Source organism: Amblyraja radiata, chromosome 5 (genome assembly GCF_010909765.2).
Source record: "Amblyraja radiata isolate CabotCenter1 chromosome 5, sAmbRad1.1.pri, whole genome shotgun sequence".
In the NCBI taxonomy this organism is placed as follows: Eukaryota; Metazoa; Chordata; class Chondrichthyes; order Rajiformes; family Rajidae; genus Amblyraja; species Amblyraja radiata.
This window is the reverse complement of record NC_045960.1, coordinates 42,172,031-42,184,401: the sequence shown is the minus strand read 5'-3', so window position 1 is coordinate 42,184,401 and position 12,371 is coordinate 42,172,031. Positions and strand designations below refer to the sequence as shown.

General features: G+C 38.0%; 1 protein-coding gene across 4 annotated transcripts in view; it reads right to left on the bottom strand.

Moving 5' to 3' along the window:
• Positions 1-12,371, bottom strand: part of map3k7 (mitogen-activated protein kinase kinase kinase 7) — a 106,972-nt gene that overhangs the window by 15,635 nt on the left and 78,966 nt on the right. For 2 of the 4 annotated variants that reach the window (XM_033021070.1, XM_033021072.1), the window contains 2 exons: positions 5,719-5,786; positions 3,595-3,709 (listed from right to left, as the gene is read on the bottom strand). In XM_033021070.1, coding sequence (XP_032876961.1) covers positions 3,595-3,709; positions 5,719-5,786 — 183 coding nt within the window. The remainder of the gene's footprint in view (positions 1-3,594; positions 3,710-5,718; positions 5,787-12,371) is intronic. The other 2 variants (XM_033021071.1, XM_033021073.1) reach the window with 1 other exon arrangement.

The window sequence follows — 12,371 nt, the reverse complement described above, 5'->3', positions numbered from 1 at the left end:
ATACTAACTACTGTTTTCATACCTCTCATTGTCTCACACTTCTAGCAGGTTGCTCTCAGCCTTCAACACCCCAGAGAAAACCAACCCAAGATTGTCCAACCTCTCAAAGCTAATTAGCCACACAACACCCAGGTGAACCTCTTCTCTACTCTCTCCAAAACCTCCATATCCTTCCTGCATTGTGGTGACCAGAGTTGCACACAATATTCCAAATGCTCTAACCAAAGTTTTATACAAGGCTTACTGACTTTTACAAGCATCACCCTGAACAATGAAGGCAAGCATGTTATATTTCTTCTTTGCCACCCAATGTACTTGTGTTGCCATTTTTGGGAAGCTATGGGTTTGTACCCCAAGATATAACAGTATATCAGTGCCTCTGACGGTCCTGTATTCTTTCATTTGACTTCTCCAAAGCGCAATATGTCACACATTTCCGGATTAAACTCCATCTGTCATTTTCCCGCCCATATTTCCATCTGGTCTATAACCAGAAGGATTATTTGACAATCTTCCTCATATCCACAACTCAGCCAATGTGATCAGTCTGAAGAAGGGCCATGACCTGAAACATTGACTGTTCATTTCCTTCACAGATACCACCTGACCTGCTGAATTCTTCAGGCACTTCATGTTTTGAACAACTTTGACTATTCTCCAGCCTCTTGGACCCCTATCGGTGGCTAATCAGGTACAAAGATCTTCTTTCTTGCCTCTCAATAAACTAGGATAGATTTCACTAGCGGCTTATTCTCCATCATGTCTTTCAACCACCTTCTACTTGATATCAACGTAACCTGTAATATCAGTACACCACTCCCTCGTCTTGTTGTCCTACATATTTTTCTTGATGAATACCGATTTAAATTACATGATTAGTATCCCATTCACTTCTGGCATCAGTCACAAATTATCCTGGCGTGGTCCTACCCACTCCCCATTTATAGCCTTGTTTTTAAAATTACAAAAAACTTTGGAATTTTCTTGAATCCTATTTGTCAGGAATATTTCTCAAGCCCTTTTACCCCACCTGAGTCCCTGTTTAAGTTCTCTCCAGTTTCATTCATATTCTTCAAGGACACTGTCTGATTTCAGCTTCATGAGCCTTACATACTTCTTTTGTGTCTTTTATTTTACACCAACTTTGTGTCCTTTTTTACAAGCTTCCTTTTAGTTTTTGATTTTACAACATCTATCATCATTAAATTTACAACATCTATCATCATCCAGGGTTACTGAACTTTACCATCCTTCTCTTTATTCTACTTAGGAAGATGTTGGTCCTGAATTGTGACCAGCTGCCCTTTTAATGACTCACAACATCAAATATGGACTTATCCAATAACAGCTGCTCCCAATCTGTGCTCTTCACCCCTGCCTTTCATTAATTTAACACCATTTCCGAGTCCGCACTGACCAGCGATCCCTGCACATTAACACTATCCTACACACACTAGGGACAATTTATACATACAGCAAGCCAAATAACCTACATACCTGTACGTCTTTGGAGTGTGGGAGGAAACCGAAGATCTCGGAGAAAACCCACGCGGTCACAGGTAGAATGTACAAACTCCAAACGGACAGCACCCGTAGTTGGGATCAAACCCAGATCACCGGCGCTGCAAGCACTACAAGGCAGCAACTCTACCGCTGCACCACCGTACCGTCCTTGCGCCACCGTGGCTGCCTAGAATCTGTCTTATCCATATCCATGATTATCAGAAAATGTTTGAAGTAATTATCACTGTTCCGAAAATTGTGAAAATAAAGTCACTCACTTGCGCTATGGAGGTGAGTGAGTTTACAAAGGATTTTTGCCAAGCACATGCAAATCCTGCTTAGGTGCATGGAAATTTTATGCAGAAGATAATGAAAATTTAACTAACCTGCATTTATTAGAGAACGTATAATAGAGTGATTGAAGCACACTAGTAAAGTCAATAAAATCAAGACACATTTCTTAATGACTAGCTATTTTCACAATCAACACAAGAACAAAGGTACAGGTGGAAATGAGAGGGCACCATTTTCCATCGAGTATGTTGGGTACATGGAACAAGCTGACAGATGAAGTAATTGAGGCAAGTATAATTATAACATTCAACACATTTTTGAACAATGCATGGATCGGAAAGGTTAAGTGGGATATGGGCCAGGTGGGGGCACACAGACTAGCTTGAATGGTGCATCTTGGTTGGCATGGACAACTTGGACTGAAGGGCCTGTTTTGTACTGTATGACTATTTAATTCTTTGACCACCTCCCTCAAAATGAGAAAACAGAGGAAAGAAAGGTGGAAGGGATATGGAGGAAGGGGATAGGGAGAAATGCATGCACATTCAGGTGGGGCATTGGGAAGAGAGGGAGGAAAAAAAGGGAGGGGGAAGAGAGAGGTTGTTTGTCAGCAGAGGGATCTACGAGCTCAGGTATATAGTTCCTTTCAAGTGGCACCACACGTAGATAGGGCGATTTCCACGTTAATGACACATTTAGAGTATTGTATTCAGTTTTTGTCGCCACTCTATAGAAAGGATGTCGTTAAGCTGGAAAGACGAGGGTGAAGATTTACGGGAATGTTGCCAGGACTTGAGGGCCTTAGCAGTAGGGAGAGTCATGGAGTCATGGAAATAGGCTCTTCTGCCCCGCTTGCCTTTGCCAATCAAGCTGCCCCATCTACACCTATTCCCCCCACCAGCCCAAGTTTGGCTCATATCCCACTAAATCTTTCCTATCCGTGTACCTGTCCAAATGTATTTTAAATGTTGTTATAGTTTCTCTCTCAACTACCTCCTCCAACAGCTCTTCCATATACCTACCACTCTCTGTGAAAAAGTTGCTCCCCCAGATTCCTGTTAAATCATTACCCTTTCACCTTAAACTGTGGATGGCTTGATTGTAATTATGTATTTTCTTTTAATGACTGGATAGCATGCAACAAAAAGCTTTTCACTGTACCTTGGTAGATGTGACAGTAATAAATTAAACTAAACTGAAAATATGTCCTCTGGTTCTTAATTCCCCTCCTCTGGGTGAAAGTGTGCACCTACCCTATCTATTTCCCTCGTGATCTTATACACCTCTATAAGATCACCTTCCATCCTCCTAAGCTCCAAGGAACACAGTTGTAGCCTGCCCAAACTCTCCCTTTAGCTCAGCCCCTCAAGTCCTGGCATCGGGAGAGGTTGGGCAGGTTCGGACTTTATTTCTTTGGAAGGTTGAGAGGTAATCTTATAGACGTGTACAAGATCATGAGGGCAAATGGACAGAGTATTTTACCCAGAGTGGGAGACATTTGGACAGGTACATAGATAGGAAAGATTTAGAGGGATATGGGCCAAATGTTGGCAGTTGAGACTAATGTAGATGTGACATCTTGGTTGGCATGGGCAAATTGATCCAAAGGGTCTGTTTCCATGCTGTATGACTTTGTAGATAAGAATTTGCCTTTTGATTGCTCTTACTGAAGTGCATGATCTCACACTTTCCCACGTTAAACTCTAATTGCCAGTTGTTTGCCCGGCAACTCAATCAATCACTCAGGAGAATTCATTCCCATCAATTGAACTGTTTAAAACAAAAGCCATAACAAACCTGTTAATTCATCTGGTGTCCATGGATAGTTGCGAGTCGTTTTCTCAGAAGGAGTTCCCGTGGCAGTGATCATCCTCACACTCGGACTAGACGAACGGCTGCTATTTCTGCTGCCCTGAATATGTGAACAAAAGAAATCGGCTTAAAATGCTTTATGATAATTTTGTTTGAATGACTATTTTCTATAATTTTTACAGCATAAAATGGAGAAGCAATGACTGGCATCAGATAATCAAATTGTTACATTGACATATTGCCTTTCTTTAAATGATTGTCCAATAGAATTGAATTTGAATTGTTTTACAAACATGTTTTAGCTATTCCGAAAGATGCAGATAAAAATAAATTCTGAATTGATTAACTATTTTATTTAAAAACTACAATTAGTTTTGAATTCAAATATTTAAATTCACTCTGCCACAGATTACACAGGGACAAATAACAAATTGAGCAAAATAATAACACCGTTTACATTTCACAACTTTTCAGCAATTAATTCTAAGTAATTTTCTATATATTTGCGCTGAGAAAATTAATTTAAAATTATTTAAATTTAAACACGGCAAAAAGGCCGTAACTCAATATTCCTATTAAATGCTTTTTCCTCCTTTGGACAGACGATGGAGTGGAGGAAGGAAAAATGCAACAATTAACCACAATACCTCAATAATAAATAAATTTAGCAAGGTCTTTTGTTTCGAATAGCTATTGAGTGACCTCTGCTGGATGCAGATATGTCAGCAGCAGAGGACGACAACATTTGGTCTGGTTATTTTTGTCCAATACTAAATGTCTATTAACTCCTTGGAACACATGGATAATGCTCTAAGTAGATGTACAGCTTCATAGGAAAATGTGCAGAATCATGGAACACAATATTTAAATTGTGTTGAAATCTTGGCAGGTTTCTCAAATAAATTAAATCTAAATTCTTCAGTAAAGCAGTTAGTAATTTTGATAATGACTATTTACATATTGACCAATGACTAAGGCTGAATGGCCTCCTCCTGCACCTATTGTCTTTGTCATAAGTGCATCTTTTGCATGCGCAATGACTACTTTAAAAACAAAAAAATAATGGGATTGAAAAAAAAATTCTCGCTTTCCATGAACTTGAAATCCGTTTTTAATATTTATCAAAAATTTAAATTATTCGAGCAGTTTTCCAAGTAGTTTTGTGTTAGAAAAAAACAAGCGCAATATATAGGTATACATTGTGTCAACAAATATGTGGAGACAACTTTAAAAAGCACTGTTATAACAGATGTTGCGAAGGATATCATCTGATTCAATCTTTTTTTTTGCGTCTCTCTCCGCTACATTAGTTTATGACGTTTCCTGAAAGTCTAAACATGCATTTGCTATCGGAGAAGAAGAATCAAAGCACATTAAAAGTACAGAACAGTGTAAAGGTAAAACTGTAAAATAACAAATGAAACCAGCAGCATTTAAGTGAAAGCTAAATGTCAAAATAAATGCGTGGAAAAAACTAGACGAGGAATGATAAATGCAATATGGAAAAATAGAATTAAAATTTTAAATTGTTAAGTCTTCAAGGCTTGATTTAGAATAATGAAGGGTAGAACTGAAAACTCCAATGGGGGCAATGAGGAACTGGATTGATGAGAAACTGCCATTGGTCCATTGTCATACATCCTCCTCTGCTTAAAAAAACATTCACTATTTCTCTCCTGATGCCAAGATCTCCATCTCATGGTCCTACTGAATGAAAGTATGAAATATGAAGTATGGAAGTATAAAGTATTGGAGTATGAAAGCGGTAGGTCTTAATAATTTGATGCCAATCGAACTATTGAAAATGCAGATAATAACCAAGTTAACATTTTTCTACCGTGCTCCTTTTTAATACACAAAATAACATTTTTTAATCCATTATCTGACTTTTCAAAAAGTTCTTAATAGTTTAATGTAATTTAACAATTTTACTAGAAGGTAGACTCAAAATGCTGGAGTAACTCGGCGGGATAGGCAGCATCTCTGGAGAGAAGGAATGGGTGACATTTCGGGTCGAGACCCTTTTTCAGACTTAACAATTTTACTGTCTTGTTGGCATTAGAGATGCTGTTGGATGGACTTTTAAAAAAAAAAATGAACAAGCCTTACCTGATTAGATTCCGTTCCAACAATTGTCAAGTCTTGAATCGACCTGCGTCTTTGCTGTTCACTGCCTGCTGAGCAAAAAAAGATGATTATAGTCCCAACAGCAAAATAATACAAGCACAGCAGTTGCAGGTGGATTTCAGAATGTCTTCATAAAAAGAGAAAGAGAAAGAGTGAGAGGAGAGAGTGAGAGGAGAATTAGATATGAGAGAGAGAGAGAGAGAGAGAGAGAGAGAGAGAGAGAGAGAGAGAGAGAGAGAGAGAGAGAGAGAGAGAGAGAGAGAGAGAGAGAGAAAGAGAGAGAGAGAAAGAGAGAGAGAGAAAGAGAAAGAGAAAGCGGGAGAGAAGCAGCAGCTGCAATGATCTAACTAGGAACACACAGTCTCGTCAACATAACAAAAACTTAATCCAGTGACCACTCCTACCACATGAATAGCAACTTCAGTCTTTTGGTCATTTTCTGGTCACATGTTCCAAGAGACCATATGTAGGAGACGAGAGCTGATGACGGCAACTATTTAAGGACTCTTACGTGACGGTGTGCAAGAACAGGACTGCTGACCCTTGCTGTGTTAAGGTTTGCTTCTTAACGCTGCGATCTTCTCCCATAGCCTTCCGACCTTGTTATATTTTCCCACAGTGGAAAGGCGAGACCAATATAATTCTTCTGCAGATTGACTAGCAAATATTATCCAACAAAAATCCCCCAGTCTTTAAGCAGAATACTTCTATTCATGTTATATCCCTAAAAAAATGACGTCTTATCTTAACGTCAATTAATGGAACCAAATACCACATTTTTCTTGTAAATCAAGTAGCTGCAAACATCAAATGCAATTTCATGTTAATCTTGTGTAATTATTGTTTTTTAAAGAATCGATCATCTTATAAACAACCAATAGTTCTAACTGAAACTAAATCTTGCATGCCAGAGTATTTAATACAATTCATGGACTAAAACAAAAGCCACAAAGTTATTTCCATATGCTTGGTCAGGTCACAATAGCTTCTGAACGATAAGCAGGTGAAAGCAGGTGGCCAAAATACTAGACTCTCTCGTAGTATATGAATATCAGAAATCATCTCAGGACTTCAAGGTTTAAATTGATAAACAAACTTATCAAAGTGCCAGATGGGTGTCAACTTGGTTCACTAGAAGACTTTTTTTGGGAAGTTGTGAGTGAAGTTGAGACATGATCAACAAAGCCCTAAAGTTCTTGAATCCATCATGGATTTCAGCAAATTTATAAATGACTCAATGAGATTTAGAGGAGGGAGGTGCATTTAACATTTTTCCATGGTTTGAAATTCTGTATTTTAAATTTTTTTTTTTTTAAATCATACTGATTTAAAAAGGCACCATGCAATACAAAATAATGATATTTCGTATGAACACCAGTAACAGCGAACTCATAACCAAGGCATTAACACCTATCAGTAAAGTAAGCTGCTCATGTATAATAAATACTCAGCCATTCAGGCCAGCTAGAATTTGTACCCACACAAAATACATTGTACTCACTTCTACATCTTGAAGTATTAAAATGTTTTTCTCAATACTGACCACAGGCTGTGATGAATGGACCACAACCCAGTGTACAACATCATCCATTTCAAACTTATCATCAAACTCAGACAATTGGATCTCTTCTCATCCTTATGTAATTGGAACCTTGAAGTTCTCATCGGCAGACCACAATCAGTACAAATTGGCAACAACATTTCCTCCTCAATAACCATCAACGAAGGCACACCTTAAGGCAGCGTGCTCAGTTCTCTGCACTACTCTTTCTATATTCATGACCCACACCATCAAGGTAATGCTCGCATTTCACTCTAGCCTTGGGAAGAAGGTATAGAAATCTGAAGAACAGCTTCTTCCGAGCAATCATCAGGTTCTCGAAGACTGCACAACACAACCATAGCAACTATGATACGCTGTGGGGTTTGTTTTTGGTTGCACTGGGTTCTTTGAATTTGCACTATTATAGTCTATAGTCACCTTGTGTTATTAATATTTATTGATTATGTTATTATTGTATATTGAATTAATGGGCCATTTTAGCTGTAGCAAGTAAGAATTTCATTCTTCTGCTAATGGTACATATGTCAATCACATGTTGAAATATATTTAATTCTCTGCTATACTTTCAGTATAGTACTGGTGATCAGCTATTCTGGGAGTTGTCGTACAGCATGGAAACAGGCCCTTTGGCCCAACTCGTTAATACCGCCCATCTAAGCTGGTCCAATTTGTCTGTGTTTCACCCATATCCAATATAAAACTTTCCTACCCATGTACCTGTCCAAATGTTTTTAAATGCTTTTATTGCAACTGCCTCAACCACTTTCTCTGGCAGTAAAACGTGTGATGATGAGGCAATGGTATTTTGGTTCTCATTACAAATATATCCATTGGCAGTTAAAATGCTAATCAAATTTAGACACAGCTAACATGGTGATGAGAAGAACGGAAAAAAATACATAGCAACTAGATGTAAAAAGGAGAGTTGAAATTAGTTCACTCTCTCATCTTTATGGACAATATGTTCAATAAATAAAGAGATTGTGCCTTTCCCGTTTAATGTGACTGCATATTAATAGTATTGCATTTCAGATAATGTTGATATTATTTAATTCCTTACAGGTTTAAAAAGTGGTACTATTTCTACCTCTAAGCAGCACCATCACCACCATATCAAATAGACTCTATTAATGTAGGTCCCAAGGGCAGTAGGCTGATTGGGTAGTGGATGGAAGTTCTTCTGCAACATTTAAAAAGTATCCAGATCAGCACTAGGCATGGAAGGCGGCATGTGGTGGTAAATGGGATGAGCACAGATGGGCAGTTGATGGACAGCATGGACATAACTGGCCAATTGGCCCGTTTCCCTGCTTTACGATTTAAAATTTCAACCGCATATCTTTCATGCTATAGAGCACATATAAATATCTGCAATATACCTGTAACACTTCACACCCAATGATTTTCATTTTCAAGTATTATCATTATTCTTGCGTAGATTAAATATGTAAGCTGAATCCTGTAAATAGCAATGAGATAAATGACTAATGACTGGCATTTGCTAGTTGTGTTCATTTGCTTAACATATTAATATTGATTTGTAATTTAACATTTCTATCTACACTGCTTACAATGTTACGTGCTTTTGACTGAACAACAATGTGTGCATATGATTATCTACTCCACTGTTCAAACAAGTTATAAATATGAATATTATTAGTGGGCTACAGATTCCAAAAGAACAGTTATTCCATCCAGTGGATTTGTATGATGGTTGCCTTTTACACACTGATTTCAACAGAATGAATAATTTGTCCCCAGTTCCTTAAGAGATGGTTAGTCAGTTATTAAATGTCTTCTGCATTTCCACTGCTGTACCTTTTATTTTAGCCACCTTCCCAAGATATCACGGAGGCTTGACAGTACATTCCCTTTCCTATGCTGGCTTTCTATTTGAGTAGCAGAAAAGTTTAAACATTTTCACACTCTTCTTCATTATGTTCTCTTATTAATTAGTAATTAATCTTCCCAACAAAAAAATACAAAGGAAACAAACGTATATTTCATCAGTTTCCTTTTGGAAATAAACAACACGATCAATTTTTCTAATCCAAGGGATCTGTTCTGAATCAAGAGTACCGTGGAAGGTTCTAATTAGCCCATCCACAAATTTCTCAATTAATTATTTTAACATTATGAGATGGAGCTGGAATTGGTAATGCTTTAATATTTATTTTTCCTCTTAGTTTGATATCTTCATGATTCATAACGTTCCTCTCATTGTACCTAAATGACTGCAAACATTCTCAAAGGGCTGCATGACCTATTCATATCATATGCTAATATATTCAAGAGAATATATCTTCTACTATAGATTTACACTTGTGTAACACCGGTGAATTGCTGCAAGATAAACTTAAAGTCCAAGAGGTACATGGTTAAAAAAAGGCTACCAAAGGCTCATTGCAATCAATTAAATGTAACCAGTGTAGGCTAGTGCTAGGTGGAGATTTGCATTAGTATAAACAATAAATCATGTTGATATGTAGCCGCTTGGGTATCTCCCTTTCCACCATTGAGAATGGCTGCTTTAATCTATAGTACAATTATAACTTGGAGATGTCAGGGCTATTCCAATTATATATTCAGCAAATGTTTTAAAAGCAAAAACATAAATCTGAATACGGACACAAAAAGCTGGAGTAACAGCGGGATAAGCAGCATCTCTGGAGAGAAGGAATGAGCAACGTGTTGGGTCGAGACCCTTCTTCAGACTAGTCAGGGGAAAGGGAAACGAGAAATATAGACGATGATGTGGAGAGATAAAGAACTATGAATGAACTATATGCAAAAAAGTAATGATGATAAAGGTAACAGGCCAATGTTAGCTGTTTGTTGGGTGAAAATGAGAAGCCGGTGTGACTTAAGTGGGGGAGGGATGAAGAGAGAGGGAATGCCTCTCTCTCTCTCTCCATCTGTCTCAATGCGACTAGGGGAGGGGGGCAAGGGCTGGGCTGTGGGGTACCAGGGACCCCAGCAGTCATTTAGCTCATTGTACCAAATGTACTTTATTTTTCTTCATACTTCCCAGCGACACCCTATTCATTATGCCAAAGTATTTTGCAAAACCAAGCCCTTCAATTTTAGATTGCATACCATTGCGAGGGAGTTAGAACAGTACATCACTTGAAAGGGTAATCCACAGCATCTTTGAATAAATTACTCTCAACACTAAAAGTACATTATGTTCTTTGTAGGTAGATAGAAAAGGGAAATTAAAAACTGTAGCTATAGTACACATGCTAATAATTTTCTGAAAAGTGATCGCATCAATAAAATCCAATTACAATTGTATTCTGTAGATAATCAATTAAAAAATATCCATAGTCTACTCAGAAATATTAACTCATCAGTCTGGGTTTAAACATAGAAATCAAGTATGCGGAATCTGAGTAATATACCTAGACAGTGATCACTGTTCACACACAAAATAATTCTGTGTCCTCAAAGCCAGTATTGCACAATTATCTCAGTAATTAGTTAGCTTCACAAACAGGATGGTCATCTTTTTTTTTTGAAAGGCAGCATTTTGTTATACAAAAATTTAAACATAGGCACTTTATACGTTTGTCATATGTATCTTGCAAAATTTGTTAAAAAGCAAAAAACAAAACGTCTTTGGATAACTATAGAAATGCTATTGTAGTATTCAAGCCAGCTCAACCATTTAACATTTCTGTGAATACATATCTTGGTTTCTATGCAAAAAACCTCAACGTAATTCACAATATAGCACAAAAAGCACAAAAGATAAAACAAAAGTCATGCAATTAGAACAATCACACACACACACATAAAATAATTTGATTATTCAAGCAAGCAGAAGCAGAGGTAGTATCTCACTGGGCCTCTGGATCCTGGACATGTCCAGTGAAGCTGTAGTGTTGACTAGGAAACAAGCTCTGACAGAAAGCAAAGGCTCAATTATCAAATGTCAAAGAGCATAATTAAGGTGATGGAAAATACTTCTTGCTCCAGAATATCACAGAATAGAATAATTCATGGGATCAATACTTTAAAGTTAGAACTGACATACTTTGTTTGAATCAGATATTTCTTATTTTTAATGAGATCGGAGTGTCAATGCCAAGACCAGTATTTAATGCTCATTCATTCTGAGAAAGTAGTGGCGAGTCACCTTCTTGAATTACTTAAAGCATTCCAGGATTTACATCCAGCAACACTGAAGGAATGGTGATACATTTCCAATTGAGGATGATGTGATATTTGTTAGGACTTCTCCATGTGTAGGTTATCCCATAAACCAGCTACAGTCATCCTCATTAGTAGTAAAGACAATATGTTTGGGAGGTGGGTAGTTTTGAGCGGCATGGTATTGTAGCGGTAGAGCTACTGTCTTAGAGCGCCAGAGACCCAGGTTCAATGACTATGGGTGCTTGTCTGTATTGTCTTCCTTAGTGAAGATATTATCTGTATTGTCTCATTCGTAATAAGGTGGATGAATTGAATATGCAATTAGTAGTTAATGAATATGATATAGTTGGAATTACAGAGACATGGCTCCAGGGTGACCAAGGCTGGCAGCTAAACATGCAGGGGCATTCAATATTCAGGAAGGATAGACAGAAAGGAAGAGGAGGTGAGATGGCATTGTTGGTTAAAGAGGACATTAATGCAATAGTACAGAGAGAAATTAGCTTGCATGCTGTAGAATCGGTATGAAACATCTAATATTGTTAAGGGCTTGGACACACTAGAGGCAGGAAACATGTTCCCGATGTTGGGGGAGTACAGAACCAGGGGCCACAGTTTAAGAATAAGGAGTGGGCCATTTAGAACGGAGACAAGGAAACACTTTTTCTCACAGAGAGTGGTGAATCTGTGGAATTATCTGCCTCAGAGGGCGGTGGAGGCAGGTTCTCTGTATGCGTTCAAGAGAGAGCCAGATAGATCTCTTAAAAATAGCGGAGTCAGGGGGTATGGGGAAAAGGCAGGAACGGGTTACTGATTGGGGATGATCAGCCATGATCACATTGAATGGCTCGAGGGGCCAAATGGTCTACTCCTGCACCTATTGTCTATTGGTATGGGTAGAACTGCGAAATACCCA